Source organism: Taeniopygia guttata, chromosome 4, assembly GCF_048771995.1.
Source record: "Taeniopygia guttata chromosome 4, bTaeGut7.mat, whole genome shotgun sequence".
In the NCBI taxonomy this organism is placed as follows: Eukaryota; Metazoa; Chordata; class Aves; order Passeriformes; family Estrildidae; genus Taeniopygia; species Taeniopygia guttata.
Genome location: NC_133028.1, coordinates 26,933,521 through 26,951,268, shown reverse-complemented (window position 1 = coordinate 26,951,268; position 17,748 = coordinate 26,933,521). Strand labels below are relative to the sequence as shown.

The 17,748-nt window shown below is 43.8% G+C and overlaps 1 protein-coding gene across 1 annotated transcript in view; it reads right to left on the bottom strand.

Annotated features, from left to right (window-relative positions):
- KIT (KIT proto-oncogene, receptor tyrosine kinase) overlaps positions 1–17,295 on the bottom strand; it is a 55,471-nt gene extending 38,176 nt beyond the window's left edge. Inside the window, exon 1 of the mRNA XM_030271088.4 lies at positions 17,128–17,295. Coding sequence (XP_030126948.4) covers positions 17,128–17,203 — 76 coding nt within the window. The 5' untranslated portion in view covers positions 17,204–17,295. The remainder of the gene's footprint in view (positions 1–17,127) is intronic.
- Positions 17,296–17,748: the final 453 nt, after the last annotated feature.

Below are 17,748 nucleotides of genomic sequence, written 5' to 3'. Positions count from 1 at the left end.
CTGTTTCGGACCTACTTGAATATCAGAAGAACATATGGAAGTATTGAGGTGATCTTGCAGTAACAAACCCTTCCCCTTTCAGAGCAGCTCTTCTGCGCTACGAGTAATCCTTAGCTTACTATAACTGTGCTGTTTGCTCATGTCACACAGTTGTACAAAACTGTACAACATCCGCGTGTAGTAGCAGAGTCATGCCTGTGAAAATGCCACTTGCATACAAAAACACAGTCTGCAGCTCCATTCAGAGGCTGAATGTCCCTACCCACACAGATGACAACAGACGTTCAGGAAAAACAATCGGATAATTACTTGGGATGAGGTTATACACTCCAGACTTAATTCACTCATCTCACAGCTTTAGTTGTTCTTAAGGTATATACAGGATTAAGACCAGGTCAGGTAACTGCTCCTCTTCCTGACAAATCTGCCACAAAGTAGGAAGCAAAGGATGGCCAGACCACCTGCAGAGACTAATTACTTTGTTTGTAGTCTGAAAGCCCTCCTTAGAATTAGAATATATCAGTGTTAAACTCAACTGGCATTCATTCTTCCAGTGTCACCAAGCAATTTTCCACATGAGGTCCACTAATCTTGCATATATGCTTCCGTGACTGAATGCATAAACAACCATCCTAGAAATAAAATCGCCAGAAAAAGGCAGAAAAAAGCAAATTTAATTTCAGATCTGCTCCCTCAAAGTGCAGGCATGTGTCTTGAGCTGTGGTACAGTAGCTCAAACAAGAAGAGTGAAAGTCCAAGACCTCAGAAGAAAAGTCCCAGCCAGCAGGGGAATGGTAAACAGGAAAGCTGGAAAAATCCTTTGCCCTGGGGCAAAGAGGTGCCTGTCAGCAGGGTTAGGCAAGAAGACCTCTGATTTTCAAACCCCTCAGATCAGAGCCAGGAACTTCTGGCATGTGACAAGACAGCGGGCAAAGACCTCTGAGAAGGGCTCATGAACAACCATGCAGGTCCTTCATGGGGACCTCTTTGGAAGACTACTCTGCTCACTCCCCACAGACCACAGGGCAGTTCAAGCAACAAATCACATGGGCTGCATGAAACAGCAGAAGTGTGGTGTGGTGTAACTATCCTGGCACTAGCTTAACAGACGAGTCAGGGAGGACTGAGAAAGCAGAAGATGTGGGAAACCTTCACTGTCATCACTCCATGCCTGCAGCCAGCAAGGTCTCAGCTTGGGCCCTGCTAGGGAGGTGCTGGGCTGGGATGGCGCCCACTGCCCACAGCACAGTCCTGGGCAGGTCACACAGACCCTGCCATGGAGCAGACACCAGCATGTGTGTGCCCTCAGCACCCACAGGGCAGCCCTCCTTCACCAGCACAAGGGACATGCTGCTGTGGGCTGGCCTCAGCTCCCAGGCCCTGGCACGGTGCAGGCAGCCGGGATGAGCACCCAGCCTGCTGGCCCGAGCTCTGCTCCCCCTCTTTCGGCAGCAGCCTCAGCTGCAGCAAGAGGTGGCTTCATTCCAAGTGTCCAGAGCTACATGGAGAACAAACTCATTTACTCGCCCCCGAGGAAATGCCAAGCCAGCCTGGCTGGCTGAACTGCTCCCTCCACTTCCCTCCTGGGTATTTACCCAGCCCAGTAATGACACATGGGGTAAGTGTAGGCCCCAAACTGCCCAGACAAAACTGGCCTGTGAAGTCCAGAGATATCTGGCTTCTCTCCTACCCAAACCCACCTAAGCACCCAACCTTGAGCACAGGGTGTGGGAAGGTCAAGTGTAGGGTAGTATCAACAGGTTTGCAGAGGAAAAAAAGCACCCATTAGAGGTAGCAGTGTAAAGATTAATGTCATAATTGACATTATGCTACCTGTGGATGTCAAACCATACATATCACTATGTTGTGTGTAAATGCTGACAGGTTCTGCAGTAACAAACCGTCCCCCTTATGAAGGCCAGCTCCTGTACAGTTCTACAAATACTCACTGCCATGTCCCTCTGCTGCACAGCACAGCTTTGCACAGCTAGACTGGACATGTAACAGCCATGCCTGAGCCAAGGGGAACATTTCTCAAAACCCAGTACCACTTGCAAACAAAAACAGTCTGCAGCTTTATTCAGAGGCTGAATGTCCCTACCCACACAGATAACAACAGACGTTCAGGAAAAACAATCGGATAATTACTTGGGATGAGGTTATACACTCCAGACTTAATTCACTCATCTCACAGCTTTAGTTGTTCTTAAGGTATATACAGGATTAAGACCAGGTCAGGTAACTGCTCCTCTTCCTGACAAATCTGCCACAGAGTAGGAAGCAAAGGATGGCCAGACCACCTGCAGAGACTAATTACTTTTTGGTCTCTTGTTCTCTCCCCATCTCCTTCCGATCAAGATTTACCAGCGCTAAGCCCAACAGACAAGTCCACCAGTGCATGTTTTTCCAGCACTACCAGAATTTTTCCATGAGTTCCACTAATCCCCTACATAAACTCACATGACTGAACAGATAAAAAAGTATCCCACAAAAAATAATTGCCAGAAAGATTAGAAAGGCATCATTTCATATTCTTACGGAATGTTTATGACTCTTATCTACTCTTTCCCTTAGTCCTCATCCTATCCATTCTGGTTAGGAGTTCAAGTTTTTGCGACACTTACTAGTAGGACTATCTAGCGAGTTATTCGTAAGTTTTTAAAAATAGTAAACAACACAACAGAGCCTGACCTGTCCAGAGGCACAAGAAATACATTATGTAGCAGAGCCAGAAAAAAAAAAGAGGAAACTAGCGCAATGTGGTAAAGTATCACTCATATTTTGAGATTATTTTGCTGGTTCCTTTTGCGCAGTCCATGAATTCTCAGCAAAACAACTTACAAATTCAATAATACCATGTGCAAAGGATTGCCAGAGCGTAAAGGGTTTTTTCTCTTGCCTTCTGAAAATAATGTCTCTTCAAAAAAACTATGACAGTTTAGGGACAACCGGTTGTAAACATAATGACTATTAGATTTGCTTCATATTATGCACCAAAATATCATCTGTCTTTAAAAAGAGAATTAAAATGGTGTTTAGAAAGATGAGAATGACTTGTATCTTCTTTTTGGAGGAATAATTAAGTGACAGAAATCTGAGTGTTTAACTAACAACTTGTAATCCGGTGCACTAATCCCCACAGCATGTATCCATCTGCTCTCTCCTCATCTTTTCTCAGACTCATGTCTGAGACTGCTCCATTTGTATGGCACCCAAGTGATGGGGCTATTTCCAGGCCCCTGTTGCTCCTGGGAACTCCAGTAACATCAACCATGTAATCACAGCCATGACACCAAGACCCAGGAATCACTTGTGTTGGCAGTGTATATGCTAGAGGTAGTAAGGAATCTCCAAGTGTCAAACCCCAGGGGATACAGTCTCTCTTCCCAGAGCTCTGTGCTCATGATCCCATGTGGGATCATGGCTTTACCAGTCACTAGCAGGACTGTAAACTTTCTCAGCAGTGGGATGGAGGAACCCATTGCTGTGCAGTTTTCCAGGTGTGGGTATACATCCTTATTTTGTTATCTACCCCATATCTGGGCATGCCCCCACCCTCTCTCCACCTCTTCACACCTTTGAAAAGGAGGTGGAGTACTACTTCAATATTCAACTGAGTGTCCCCGTCTCAGTGAGGCCCACCTGACCATGAGAACAACTAAGGACACGGAGAAGACAAGAAACCTGTCTTCTGCTCACATGGGTCCTGTGGTCTTAAGCGGTGCCGATGATCCCACTGTTGATCACAGCTTGTGGATCCTACTGTGACACATTCAACATTCTCCCCACACTGCATAGCCAGAGTACCACACTGGGATTCTGGATGACCCTCTAGAGTTGTCCTCAAGGGCAACTAGAGTGTGTAGTTATTATATGCTAACAAAAATACACTGATAATGGCAAATAAGTCACAACTAAAAAAACAAACAAACAAAAAACAAACAAAAATAAACAAACTAAAATAAACTAATAAGCCCAGAGTTGGACAGCCCAAGTTCCATTTTGGATGTACTAAATTTGAGTCCTATAGCTGAAGAGTTTACTTCCCCAACCCTAACTTCTCCTTGTAATATAACAAACTTGGGTAAAAAACTACAATGCTGGGATCACTTGAGAACAAGGCTGTGTAACTGAAAAAAAGAATACATAAATATATTTAAATGAAGAAAGAGGGAGGAAAGAGGAGGAGTACAGCAGTTGTGAATTCTGCATGCAGAAGGAACATCTGGAAAACCAAGCTGGAGGAATTAGAAAATCAAACAGCTCTAGATAATACTGATAGGAAATGCAGGTCAAATTGCAGGGATATGATTAAGGACAGCAGAATGTTCCTGTAACAATTAAGGGATGTGCAAACAACAAAAGCTCTGGCTAAGGAGCGAACCATCCTGGGAAAGAAATACAGTTCATGCTGGAGTTTTTCAGCCTCAGCACAACATTGTTGTAGTGTGGAAGAGCACATAGGTGCAAGTCCACATCAAGCTTGCAAGCAACTGGAAACCATCTCCAGCTGCCAAGCAAACAAAGGATGTGGGACTGCCATGGTATAAGATGAAGAGTCAAACACTGTGGATTTTATTCTCAGCTCTGCTACAGATTTCCTGCACAACCTTAGGCCAACAGGTTAGTCTCTCTGTGGCCACTTCCTCTTTCAACTCTTATCTAAGCATTAAAAGGAACAAGAAGTTTGTGGCAGCTCTATAACACAACAGATTGCTTCCAAAGAAAAATAAAACAAAAAACCCTGTGCCTTATCCCACGCCCTTCCACTGAGAAGTTGTGTCAAACATCTCCCTGTGCAGAGGCACAGTGCAGCTTCCCAGCACAGTCACAACCTTCTCACATCCAGTAGCAGCCTCTGCCAAACCCACGGGACTGGCAGCATCCTGCCAACAGGTTCATTGCTGCTCAGCAAGGGCAAATCCCTCACCCTGCCTCCCCAAGGGCTGGGACATATTGAAAGGGCATGGCAGGTTCTTCTGAATTTCTGCCTTTTCCCCTTAATCTTCATAGTCATCATCATTTAAGCTGTACAAACACTGCACAACGAAAACAGTGACCTGACCATGACCTGATCCTGACTATGATTTCTAAAGCAGTTAACGTTTTTCTATCATAAATGCACAGAGGAGCTAAACTTCAAGTGACAAAATGTCCACAACTTTTGTGTAAGATTGTGGGGATTGGATACAATTGGAGAGACTATTTCTTTTCAGTGCCTGTACATTCTGGGTCCTGGCTTCATTTCAAGGGCTATCACACAGACCTCACTCACTGTGGTTTTTCATCTACAACAACATAAGAGAGCAGAAACAAGAGATATGCTTTATCAGTTAAAGTAGTGGCACTGCTGTAGATGCAATGGTCCAGGGATATCAGCAAGACATGGCTTTCAGGGAAGTAATATCCTCTTTCAGCATTCCCAGCACTGCTGGAAAAAATGAACGTGTTTTCAGACACACAAGTCCCCTGTAGGTCTGAAAGAAGAGCAGAATCAAAACCATCTCTTTTACACACGTGCAGAGGCCCTAGCCAGAAGCCTGCTCATTCCTCTCTAGAGTATTTACACACAGGTCTAATTGAGGAATATCACCTTTCTAACTCTGTTTCTTATTTGTTAAAGCCACTAGGACAGTTGGCATATGCTATGATGGACATGAATGTAAGATCCTTTCAATTACATTTTCTTTGTCGTGCCATTTCATGCCCCAAGGAAAAGTATGAAGTGTCAAACTTTCATGTTAATTGCACTGAAACAACTTGAATTTACTCTGATGTATAAAATCTCCCAGATTTTTCAAAGGAGAGATGGTATCATATGCTTACTTGTTTTGTTCCACTTCACTAAACAGACACTCTCCCTTATGCTAGATGAAAAGTTTAGCAATGGCAAATGTCAGTTTTAAATTATTTGATCTGAAAGCTACATCAGATCCTGTTTCAGCCAGGCTGTGGGGATAAAGGTGGCTAGCAAAAGAAACCATCCATACCAACACCCACACTAGTGTCTTCCTCAAAGACATAGACCAAAAAATACACAACATATGATTGATTGTCCCTGAAAGTATTATGGACTCTCAGCATATCTGAACAAAACAAATCCTTGCTGACTGTCTCCTCTGCCCCAACTTCTTTTCAGAGACTGAAAAATTATCTGTCACTGGACACATACTTAAGTCTAGGCTGATTAGGCTTCCCTGCAGAACTAAACGGTTTGTTTCTAACCCATCTCCCAGGGTCGGTGCTATCTGCTGACCAACAGACTCTTCAACGCCGTGTTTTTCAAGCAGAAAAAAAGAGTTCGCGAGCTTGTGCTCACTCTGAAGTTTTGGATTCTTGGAAGCTATATATTACTAAGCAGTAGACCAGAGCAGAGAATTAAAGAGGGCTTTGGCTTTTACCCAGCTGCATGAGGGCAACCCCTATCTTCCCAGCCAGCCTTGCTTGCCCCCTCACCCCCAAAGGGAAGGGAGCAGAGGAAGGGCACTGTGGAGAGCAGGAGGCGGGAGCTCACCAGCACAGCGCTCAAAGGCACAGCCAAGCTGACTCCATCTGCAAACAGCATCAAGGAGAAATGAAGATCTCCCACACAAAGAGCAAGTGTGGAACCAGCCAGCTGATTCCCACCCATGGCAAACCCAAGAGAGGAAGTGGCAGGAGGTTAGAACAAAGGCTTTCTTTATCATCTGTGGAGGCATGAGCATGGGGAACTACAGAGGCTGTGGCTGTGAGGCACCCCCTTTGCAGTGAGGCCCCATGGTAACCTTTGAGCTCCATCGTCTGGGCTTGCACCTACATGGACCTGCCTCACAACACACCTCACCCCTGGTAGGGCACTTCACAGAACAAGTAAGATGTACTTGATGCACTTGCAGAGAAAAGAGCTCAGGAGACTGAGGGGACACCCAGCTACACCTGGAGAAAGGTTATACAACCCCCAGAACAAGATGTGGTGAATCAGGAAGAGCCAGTATCAGAGGCAGGTAACAAGAAGCCAAATCCAGCCAGCTCTATAGACCCTGCACATTCCAGTCTCCAGGAGAAACATTAACAGAATCTTCAAGCAGGATAACCATGAGCACCTGGGACAATCCCTGGATTGTGGGTGGAAGACAGCAGGTCCTCCTGCAGGGGGTCTTGTCACACCAATTAGTAATGTAGCTAACAGCACTTTGCCTCAGTACTTCAGAAGCAGGTTTAGCAGAGCAGATTCCTCAGGTGAGCTCCAAAACCACGTGAGAGCTGCCCTATGCATTCAAGTGCAACATTCCCTTAAGGCCAGGGACTGTGGGGAGCAACTGCACCTTCCAGAGACAGAGACACACCTTCCTCTTCGCTGCTGGCTTTACTTCCCTCGCTGGGGTGAGGAAAATCCAGCCATGCAAACAGGCTATTGTTCCTGCCTGCTGAGCAGCTTGCTCTGACAGGCATCCCTCACTCTGCAAATACAGCCATTTGTCAGAGCCAGACATGTAGCTGAATGTAATTCTAGTTTAGCACACATACTAAATGGCTACAGCAGGATCACACACTTTGTTTCTTTCCAAGGATGAGTGTGTGTTACCTCCCAGAATCCTCCTTTTTTGAGAAGTCACAGCTTTGGGGCTTTTTCTGTTGTTTTGGGGTTTGTTTTTTGAAGGAGTACCACGTGCACTACAGTAGCCCAGTCATTTATCTTGAAGCACTCTGTGTGACAACCTACACTGGGTGATTAATTCATTTCATTATATTACATTGACACATTGTTGTCTCTTATACCTAAACTTCCCACCATGGAAGGAATCTACAGGCAATGTATTAATGAATAAAACCAAACCCAATGCATGACTGACCTGCCAGGTTGTTTTTTTTAAAAAAAACTAGAATGGTCTATGCTTACAACAACCACCTGGTAATTCTTATTCAAAGAGAAACACAGAGTACAACTAAATCTGTACGTATGTACACACACAAGTAGATTCGAAAAAAAAACACAGAGCAACTGTATGCCACAGCACTTGTCAGCATTGAGATTTATACATTTAGACTGATTCTTACTCTTACTGAATTATTGCCTTCTTTCCTCTAATTTCCAAAATTATTTATTAACCAGCTGTCCCCACAGTTAGTTTCGTCAGCTGTTAGACACATAAATAAACAAATTATGAAGTAAGTATGGAGAATGATTAGAAGAACAAAAAAGCACACTAATGCATAGTGTATTCATATTCAGCTGTCATGGACCCCATCTATTCCTTTAATGGCTCTTCTCACTTCTCTTTGCTGACATTTACATTAGAAGGTGCAGCTTCTTTCAACTTTCATTTTGAACTAATGTTCCTTGTAATGAGCAACATAGGCTTGAAAAGCATGTTTTCTGAAATGCAGTGAAAAGGTAATTTTAATGAAGAGAAATGAGAAAACTGGAGAACAGCAAATCGCTTCGCAATCTGAATTAATGCCGATTTGGAAAAGGCTCAACTGAGGAAGGAGATGTAAGACTTTTGGCAATGTGAATTCTAATTATTTCACGTCTTGGCAGTAATTTTATCAAATAGTAGCAATTTCATTAAAAGGTGCACTGGTAATCATCTACATAAGGCCTCCAGAGGGGAAAATATACCAATAATTGCATAATTATGTTATCACTGCTCTTATGATGGACCACATTAAATACCACAAAGAGGAACACTGCTTTTTACTTTCTCTAGATATTTAGTTCAGTACATTTTCCTAGAAGATTACAGCAATAAACAAGACTTTCAGATTAACATGTTCACCAAATTTTCCAGAAAAGACACAACTATCTTTTATGTCCATAATACTTTGTATTATCTTTTCCTTCACTGAAAGAACTGACAGATTAATGAGAAAAATTCTGGGTTTAGTAATAAGATAGAGTATTTATATAGTTGTGTTACCAAAATACAAGTCATTGCATCATGTAATGCAGGCACATGGCACAGGATCCATTTAAGAGGCAGGTTTTAGGATATTTCCACATTTGTCCATATAAATTAAGTGTATCTATTTAGAGATTTTTGGTAAGCCTGAAAGAAGTTAGATTTCCCTTATCTAAATAACACTTAAACTTTTCTATTAAGATGTTGGTAAAAAATTATTGTAAAAGCATTGTTTTACAGACAATACTAAATCTAGTAGGTTGGTTTTTAGTAAGGTACCCAGTATATTAGATAAGTATCTTTGCTATGACTAGGACAGTTTCTGGGAGAGTCATTGGCACATTTTTCAGAACACCTCAGGTGAAAAATTTCACCTCAGACAATCAGACCAACTCCCAGCAACATCTGTCACTGATGTTGTCTTAGACAGAAGTGCTTTGAATACAGAGACTTGGATATATTTCTGACAATTCAGCTTCATTTCCTCAGTCTTCTGGCAGAGATCGATAACTCTCCAATATTACAAAAGTCCACCTTGCAGTTTTTGCTTTTAAATTGTACTTATTTTCTAGTTTACTTACAACCCTTATCAGAAATTGCATATACATGGCATATATATACAGGTAACTGCTTACTGAAAAGTAGCCCTTCTTTCTGCTCCAGGAAAGAGACACACAGGACTACTTAATGTGAGTGCAGCCTGAGTGCCTGCTTAAACAGGGAATCCCATTTCACCATCTCTCCTGACTAGATCTAGCTTATAGGAGGAGACCAGAAACACAGGGCTTACTTTTGCTCCTTCCATGTGACCTCTTTTATTGTGCTGCATACCTCAAATCCTAGGTATGATAACATTAATACTACTGCAAAGTCAGCAATTTTATGTATAATACCTGGAAGTCAGACATGCTATGGAATAGGAAACTTTAACAGCTTGTGTTAAAATGAACACAACTGGGAGGAAGCTTTTATTTTGTGGAAGATAACATAATTTCTTTTCAAAGTATAAACGTTATGGTCACCCAGGCAGAGAAAGCCCTTCCATGATATAGACAATAGCAAACAAGCATCAAAAGTGAGGAAGAGAATCAGCAAGCCACTGAGCAGCAAAAAATTAGTGCTTCGGGATCACAGCCTAGCACAGAATTGTATATAAGGCATACAAACAGAACCATTTCAGGTAAAAAAACCCTATTAAGCAGCATATTTAATTTAATATTACATGAAAAAGTAAAACCACGGCATTTTTATAATGTACATTTTCCTTTTAAAACATAAAAATACTCAACAGTGATTTTGAAAATACGACAACATAAATTTAAACTTACAGCTTCTCTAATCATTAAAAAAAAATAAAAGCAAAAATTTATTCAAGCTGTAAATTTGTTGTCAACATTTTAAAGATAATATAACTACTGGATTCATCAAAGCCAGCCCCTGAGCACCTTCAGGCCTTTGGCATATGGAGTTTCCTAGCAGGTGCAGAGAAAAAATTTTCTTTATTTCAGTTCGTTCAGTACAACTCAATTAAGCAACTAGTCCATTCAAAGAGAAGCTACTGATCTGGAGCTGAAAAAAAAAAAATGAATGTTTCTTTCCATTGCTATTCTAAGAATAATGAGAGAATGACATTGACTAGTTCTAAAATTTTTGTAGCATAGTGATTAGAAGCCACCAGTTTTGACTACAGATAGACCTTTCAGGCATTAATTATTTTTTTCAAAACATTTCTCAATGAGTTTTTTCTTCTGAATTGGCTGGCTTCGCTGTGGTGCTATTTTTTATCTAACAGAAGAACATTTCAGAATTCTTGTTTCCGCCATTGTAATTGATGCAAATCATCAGTAAAAATCAATTACCTAATACAAGAAATGTCAACATTTTCTATTTTCATGCTAAAACATACACATGAAGAATCAGGATCAGTGTATATATAACAAGCTACATAATTGCTTAAATACAGGCACAGTGATTAATCAAAGTAAGTATAACATTAACTGCAAAGGCTAAATTTAATTAAAACTCTATCTCAATGGTAATAAAGGAGGTTAAACCTTTCTTTGCAAAATGATTAAGTACAAATGCAAAACAGTTAAAATGAGGCTTACTGTTGGCTGATTGAAATCATGATTAAAATCAGATTTACAATGCTTTGAATCAAATTGAAGCACATAGGACAGGGGGAGGTGACCATTTTATTGAACCTGGAAACACTGAGTTTCTCATCTGCAGTCAGATGTCAATTTTACACATCATATCTGGAAGACATGCAAACAAGTCTGAGACGGTTGAGAAGAGCAGGAGGAGAAGTTACAAAAGACACTCCAAAAGAAAATAGCTGAAAAGATTTATCATAGAAAAGGAGAAGCCAAAGGGTTTATATTATTGATGTGTAAAATATTATTATAAAAAGGATAGCAACAAGTAGTTCATATATCAAAAAGAGCAGAATAACAGGATGGAATTAGACAACCAGCAAGGGAGATTAGGTATCAGAAGAAGCTTTTGACCTTTAATAACTATTTACTAGAAAAAACAGGTGGTAAGAGTCTGCAGCACAAATCTGCCTTAGAGCAGGTTAGAAGGAAATTCTGTGTGGGGAGATCTGCTCCATCTGACTACAAGGAAGAGTTGGGAACAGACCAGATCTCTGCAGGTCTCCTCCAGCCTTACTCATAGAGTTCTATGGGAGCTTCCTAAGACTTGCCATGTCTCTTAAAAACGCAGCTGCAGGAAGAAGATCAATGCATGAGAAAGTCATGCAGCAAAGAATGAAGTTTCCAGTCCTGAGGTCTGCAGACAAAACCTTCAACATGTGACATCCAGTGCAGCCATAAACTCCTGAACAAAAAAGAGATTAAGTAAGAGAGCCAAGTGCAAATTTTAAATCTCATTATACCTGTCAGCAGAAATCTGGTTAGCTCTGAATGGTCTAGGTATGTGAACACCCAAAACATTTCTATTACACAGCTCACTGGGATTTTCCGCCCTTTCAAAGCATGCAGACTCTGAATGACAGGTTATAACCAACCAAGTTGATTTCTTTTTCATGTGTGGCTTTCGCACAATGCCTTTCTGTAAGGCAAGTCCACTCTAGCCTTCTCTTCTCCAGACTGAACAGCCTGTCTCTCAGCCTGTCTTCACAGGAGACTTGTTCCAGCCCTCTGGTCCCTCATGAGAACACAGTCACCCAGCATGAGCAGCGGAGCACTGCCTAGCATAACACAGTGACTGATAGGAAATGACAGGAGACGTAGGACTAACCTGGCATTTGCCATGCTTCCAAAGAACCTGTAAGAGGTGCATCTCTCTGATTTTCACATTTGCCTGCCACAGTTTTCATCTCTTCTTAACTTAAATCAGTCCAGGCATCCTCTTTATCACTTAAATTTACAACTGCCAGCGCCTAGTTGACCAGAGAATTCTTCTCCATATCAGATATTTGATTGTGTTACATGATTACAGATTCACCCACCAAGATGACACTTAAAATTATAGACATTGAATGCAGTTGGCTCCCCCGCTGACAAAAAACCCTGTAGCTCCTAATGTTACCCAGTGATGCTTCATTTTAGTTCAATTTCCAGAAATGATCCCTATGGAGCAGCCCAGAAGTTGCATAGCATGGTAGCAACATTAGAAATTTTTCTGTTATTTACATATCTCTTTGCTGGTAAAGTCAAGAGCCTGACACACTGTAAAAAAAAAAAAAAAAATCTTTTGCAACATGAAAAATATCATTAAAAATCCATTAAATCTGAAAACCTGTGTTTTCAGAATAAATCAATATAATCCCCAAGAGGAAATCCACTGAGAAAATAACATTTACTGAGCTTTCTAATTGGTATCCCCTAGAAAACAGGAGTCACGTTCTCCCCTCAAACACAGATGTTTACACTCTCCTTATGCTTTTATCACTAACGGCAGCAATCTTGGCCAGTGGACAAACAATACACTTCAGTTGTCATTAGGTTTGGCAGCCAGCCAAGGAGACCGCTCACACGCGTAAAATTACGTTCATTTATGACTGTTTGCAGGATTCATTGTCAAACGGTTCCATTGGAACAAAAACTTCTAGTTTCCTAAAAGTCACTGAAAAAGACAAGAACAATACTATATAATACAGTAATATAGAAGAATACAAGTCTCATAATTTGTGTGTGCATTCTCTCTGGATTGTTTTAAATAAATGACCAAAAGATTTAACACACTTTCCTTAGATGCCGCAGCATCAGCTCTTCTCTCCTGTCTGAAGTTACAGTGAATACCTTAAGCTCTGTTACAACTGAGAAGCCCCAGCTAGGGAAGCTGAGTTTCTAAGGGACAGAAACATCTGCAACTTGTTTCTTGTGCATGGGAACAGTCAGAAAGACATTCAGAAAGGTAAACTTATGTACTTAAAGTGAGAGGGTACTTACAGTAAATGCAATGCATTAGGATATCAGACCTCATTTCCTCTAGCCATTTTCTGAACAGCTGAAAGAGACTTAAGGAAATGAGTCAAAATCCTGGAAGATGTTTGTATTAGATGAAAAAGAAAACAACATCTGTAAAATCATGTGTCACATCCATAGAGCAAGACAATGTGTAACACTTGATCTCTGCAATGTTATTCATCTTCATTCATCTTCGTGGACAGCGCAAAAAAAAAAAAAGCTGAAAAGTGGCTTAACCTTGAGCAATTACTGCCTCTCTTCTACAAGACTGGTATGAGATAGTATCAGTCATTGTGTATTGTAGATAAACATATATGCTGTTGAAACTCTTTGATGCTGCGCAGTTCTTGTTTTATCCAGAATTTGTTGTTCCTCACCTTCAAATTCCATCAGACTGTTTACTGTTCAGACTAGAAAGCAGCTTTCCTTCAAATTACAAATGCCTAGTATTTGGTATTTAGTTTGGCAGCTCCAGCTATTCCTTAAAAATCTTTCTAATAGCTTGCAGTAACAACAAATTATAGTTCAGAAAGAAATCTGAACACTATAGTGATATCATTAGTCTCTCAGAATGCGAAAAGGACAAGCTTCACTAGGAGAACCTCCTACTGATTGGAATATGACTCAGATGTTTCTCCCAAGACCTGTCCTAGCTCATGTTTACATGTGCTAAAGACATATCCCTTCCAATTCCACCTGTATCCTGGTGCAGCATGTCCCTTCTGGAGGTGACTCAGGATCCTTTGCTTAATTCAGGCACCTGCAAAGAAGCGTTACTGTTTGGACAATCACTGGGAGAGCTGGAACGAGACGGAAAACCCACAGAGAGCCAATACAACCCAACAGTACCACAGCTGCAGTCATCTGTTGACAAGAGGCTCTCTCTGGCAAAATAAGCACATGGAAATGCCTTCAGTCTCTATGAATGGCATTTAAACAGGATGTAAATGGGAGTCTCAATTCTTGCCAAATTTGTCACATTCTTTATTATAAAGCCCGAACAAAAATCACTCAGGCACTTGCAGGGAAAAGGTTCCCAGTGGCGGTGCAAGGAAAAAGAGTTGAATATTGAGCAGTCTTTGACATTTCCATTCTGCTCCTGGCAGTGGCCTTAGGCTACATTTCTGCACAGGGGACTCTGCACTGCCACAGGGGAGGGAGGAAAAGTACAGAGAGCAGAGATGGAAATGAAATGGGAGTAGGGAGGGCAGGATACTCAGATGGCTTGAGGGGGGTCAAGGCAATGACTGAATGACAGCAATCAAAATTCTCATCAAATTCAATCTTTGTCCTTCAAGCTTCCTTGAGGTCTCATGGCTGATAGGTAACAGGGAGCATCATGAAAACAGACATTCTTCCCTCTGGGCACAGGGAGAGTCTCCTATTACTCTGCAGCTGATTGGTGGGGGAAAAATAAAGGTTGCATTGATGGATGGATGCTGAAAGGAACCATGTCCATTCTTCCATGACCACAGGATGGAAATGCAAGGCACTCTCAGAGAGTACTGGATGGTGGGGGACAAAGCAAGCCTTGAGACAGGACAGGAGAAGAAGAGAGAAAAGACTGTTCCAGAATATTGCATCAAAATGAGGACAAGGCAAGTCCCAAATGGAAGGAAGTATGGAAGCATGTCAGTTTGCAAGAAAAACAAAAATTAGGAAGGGACTGTGGACAGAAAAGATGAACGGTTTACCCTTTGAGAAGCTACATTAAGCTGTTTTCTACATCCTCCTTCCCAGTTTGCAGCCAAAGGAAGACGCGCTTGACCAACAGCCAAAAAAATATACTTATTATAAACCTGTATACTGATAAACAGGATAGCTCTGAACAGGGAGATCATCCCAGCCAAGCGTCTACACTGAGGCAAAACCAAAAGCAGCACAGAATCAAACTAGCTCTGGAGCAATCCAGAACAGCACATCAGCTCTGTCTTGCCTGTCACTTCTGATGTTCCTATGCTGCTGCCAGGACTCGAACCATCACACTGATACCTCTCCCAGCACCACAAAACCAGCCCAAAAAACTCCTACATCTGTGTGATGCACAGATGATGCACATACATACCCAAGGACAGCTGTCTTTTGCAGTAGCAAGTTATTTCTTACAACATGGTGTGGTTTTGTTCACACAAGTTTTTGTCTGATGTGTCCCTGAAGTCTCCCACAAGTAAGTGTATAAACCCAGAACGAGATGGAGGATCCTGAGAAAGGTTCCCTCCTTGCTTCCTCAATACTCCGGAAATTGCACCTCTGTCTTCCAGGACATGTTGCCAGTGTGATCTGTTTCCCAAGCCTTCCTTAAGGACAGTTTAACTATATGATGAAGGGTAACCTTAAAGTGCAGGCAAGAAATTCATGAAGTAAAGAAAGTTGGCAGGTAGCAATCATGTCAACATTTTAAAAATTTCTTTCTAGTAATAACTCATTGGTAGGAGACTTTTATACTCCTGTGGCCATAGCATTTTGCAGCCTTATGTGGGTACTTTTAAATAGGAAAGCCCAAGTTGCCAGATACCACACTTACTCAGATTACCAATAAACAAACGGCAGCAAACACAAAAAGTTACCTAAACAAAACCATTAAGGAATCCTAAACTGTTTTACAATGAAGACGTGTAAGTCGTCACTACTGTTGGTTTCTGGTGTTTAGTGGTGTTTGCTCCCATGGCCAGAGGCTGGCTGAACAAAAACGTACCTAAACAAAGTCATTAAGGCATCCTAAGCTGTTTTACAATGAAGTGTAAATTGTCACTACTGTTGGCTTCTGGTGTTTTAGACGTGTCTGCTCCCATGGGCAGAGGCTGGCGGAACCCTCCCCGTCTGTCACACAGGGTGCTTTGCAAGGCTCCTCTCTGGTGGTGGCAGCAAACCTTAAACACCTATCGCTGTGCATCGCTACCCTGGATCCTCAGCTCGTTCTGAGGTAAGCAGCGAAAGAACCTTTCACGTTATCTCCTTTCAGACTTCAGTGCCCAGAGCTAAATTCTTCCCCAGGTCTAGCAGCGACCTCCTTCCAGCACCTTCCCTTGGACACAGCCAAACGCCTCCTAAGCCTACAAACCATGGAAGGAGATGCACGGCGGCTCTGAAAGCCATGTGCGAAGTTGCCCAGCTCTGCAGCTAGATGCAGTATTTAAAACCGTTAGACCTGTGCTCCAGGGCTGTGAGGTCAAGCAAATAAACTCCCTTTTTAGAAAGGAGTGGAAAGGAACCTACCCACCAAAGTTTTTGCACCTGCTGATTCCCCAGAGGCCTGAAAGGCACCCATTGCCCTCTTCACCGCAAAGGTCCGTCAGCGCCGCAACAGACCAGCCCTGATGCCCTGTCCCGCGGCGAGCCCTGCACCCGGGGCACCTGCCCGCCGGCGGACGCAGAGGGCACCGAGCCCACCTGCCCCAGCGGGGAGGCTGCACACCGCGCCTCAGCGCTGGACACCTGACGCCGGCCGCTCGTTCCTGCCCATTGTTCAACGAGCACTTAACCGCGGGGACATTTCGTACTGATCCCCGGGTAGTTTATTGTCAAAACAGCCCGGCCGGGGAGGCGGAGGGGGGTGGAGGGGTTCCCTGCAGGTCTCTCTCCCAGCCCCGGATAGCCGCGCACGGCAAACAAAGGACTTTATTTCCCCCGGCGGGGCGTCCCACAAGGGCAGCGCGGGGCGATGCCGGGCACACCGCGGGCTGCCGGCCGACCCCCGGCGCGGCGCTGCCCCGTGGAAGGGGCCGCCAGCGCCGAAGTTTTCCCTGCCGCCGCCCGTGCAAACCCCGGCCCCACGGGGCTCCGCGCCCGCCCGCGCCCGCGGCTCCCACCTGCGGGTAAGAGGCTCAGCAGCAGCAGCAGCAGGGCGGTGTGCGGCAGCTCCCAGGCGAGGATCGCGCCCTCCATCCCGGCGCGGCCGCCGCTCGCACGGCCCGGCGCGGAGATGCCCGAGCCCCGCGGGAGGGAGCGGAGTAGAGCCGGCCCCGCCCCGCGCCGCGCCGCGCCCCCGCCCCGCCGCCGCGGGGATGGGCGCAGGTGAGGAGCTCCCCCGCCCCCGGGGAGCCTCCTCTGGGCTCACCGTAAAGCCCGTAAACGGAATGGTTTAAGAAAAAAGGACAGAGCCCAGTGGCTGAACGGGCGCTCAGTGCTGTCGTGAGGGAGAGCTCGCCCTCCTCACGGGCAGCATTCTGCCATGCCGAGCACCCGAGGGATCGGGGCCGCGGGGCTGCGTAAACCTAAGCGGAACGTGGATCGGAGAAAGGTGGGGGGAGCGGCCGGGCTGGGCACGGGAGCTGGAAACGGAGAGAGCATCCCTTAAAGGGCAGGTACAAAGCCGTTTGCCTAGCTTTGAAATCCTCACTGATCGCTCCTGGAGCTGTTACGGCTGATTCTGGAGGCGCCAAAGGTATCGCCTCCGCCCTGACATCCACTCAGCCCGCTGAGGGCCACCA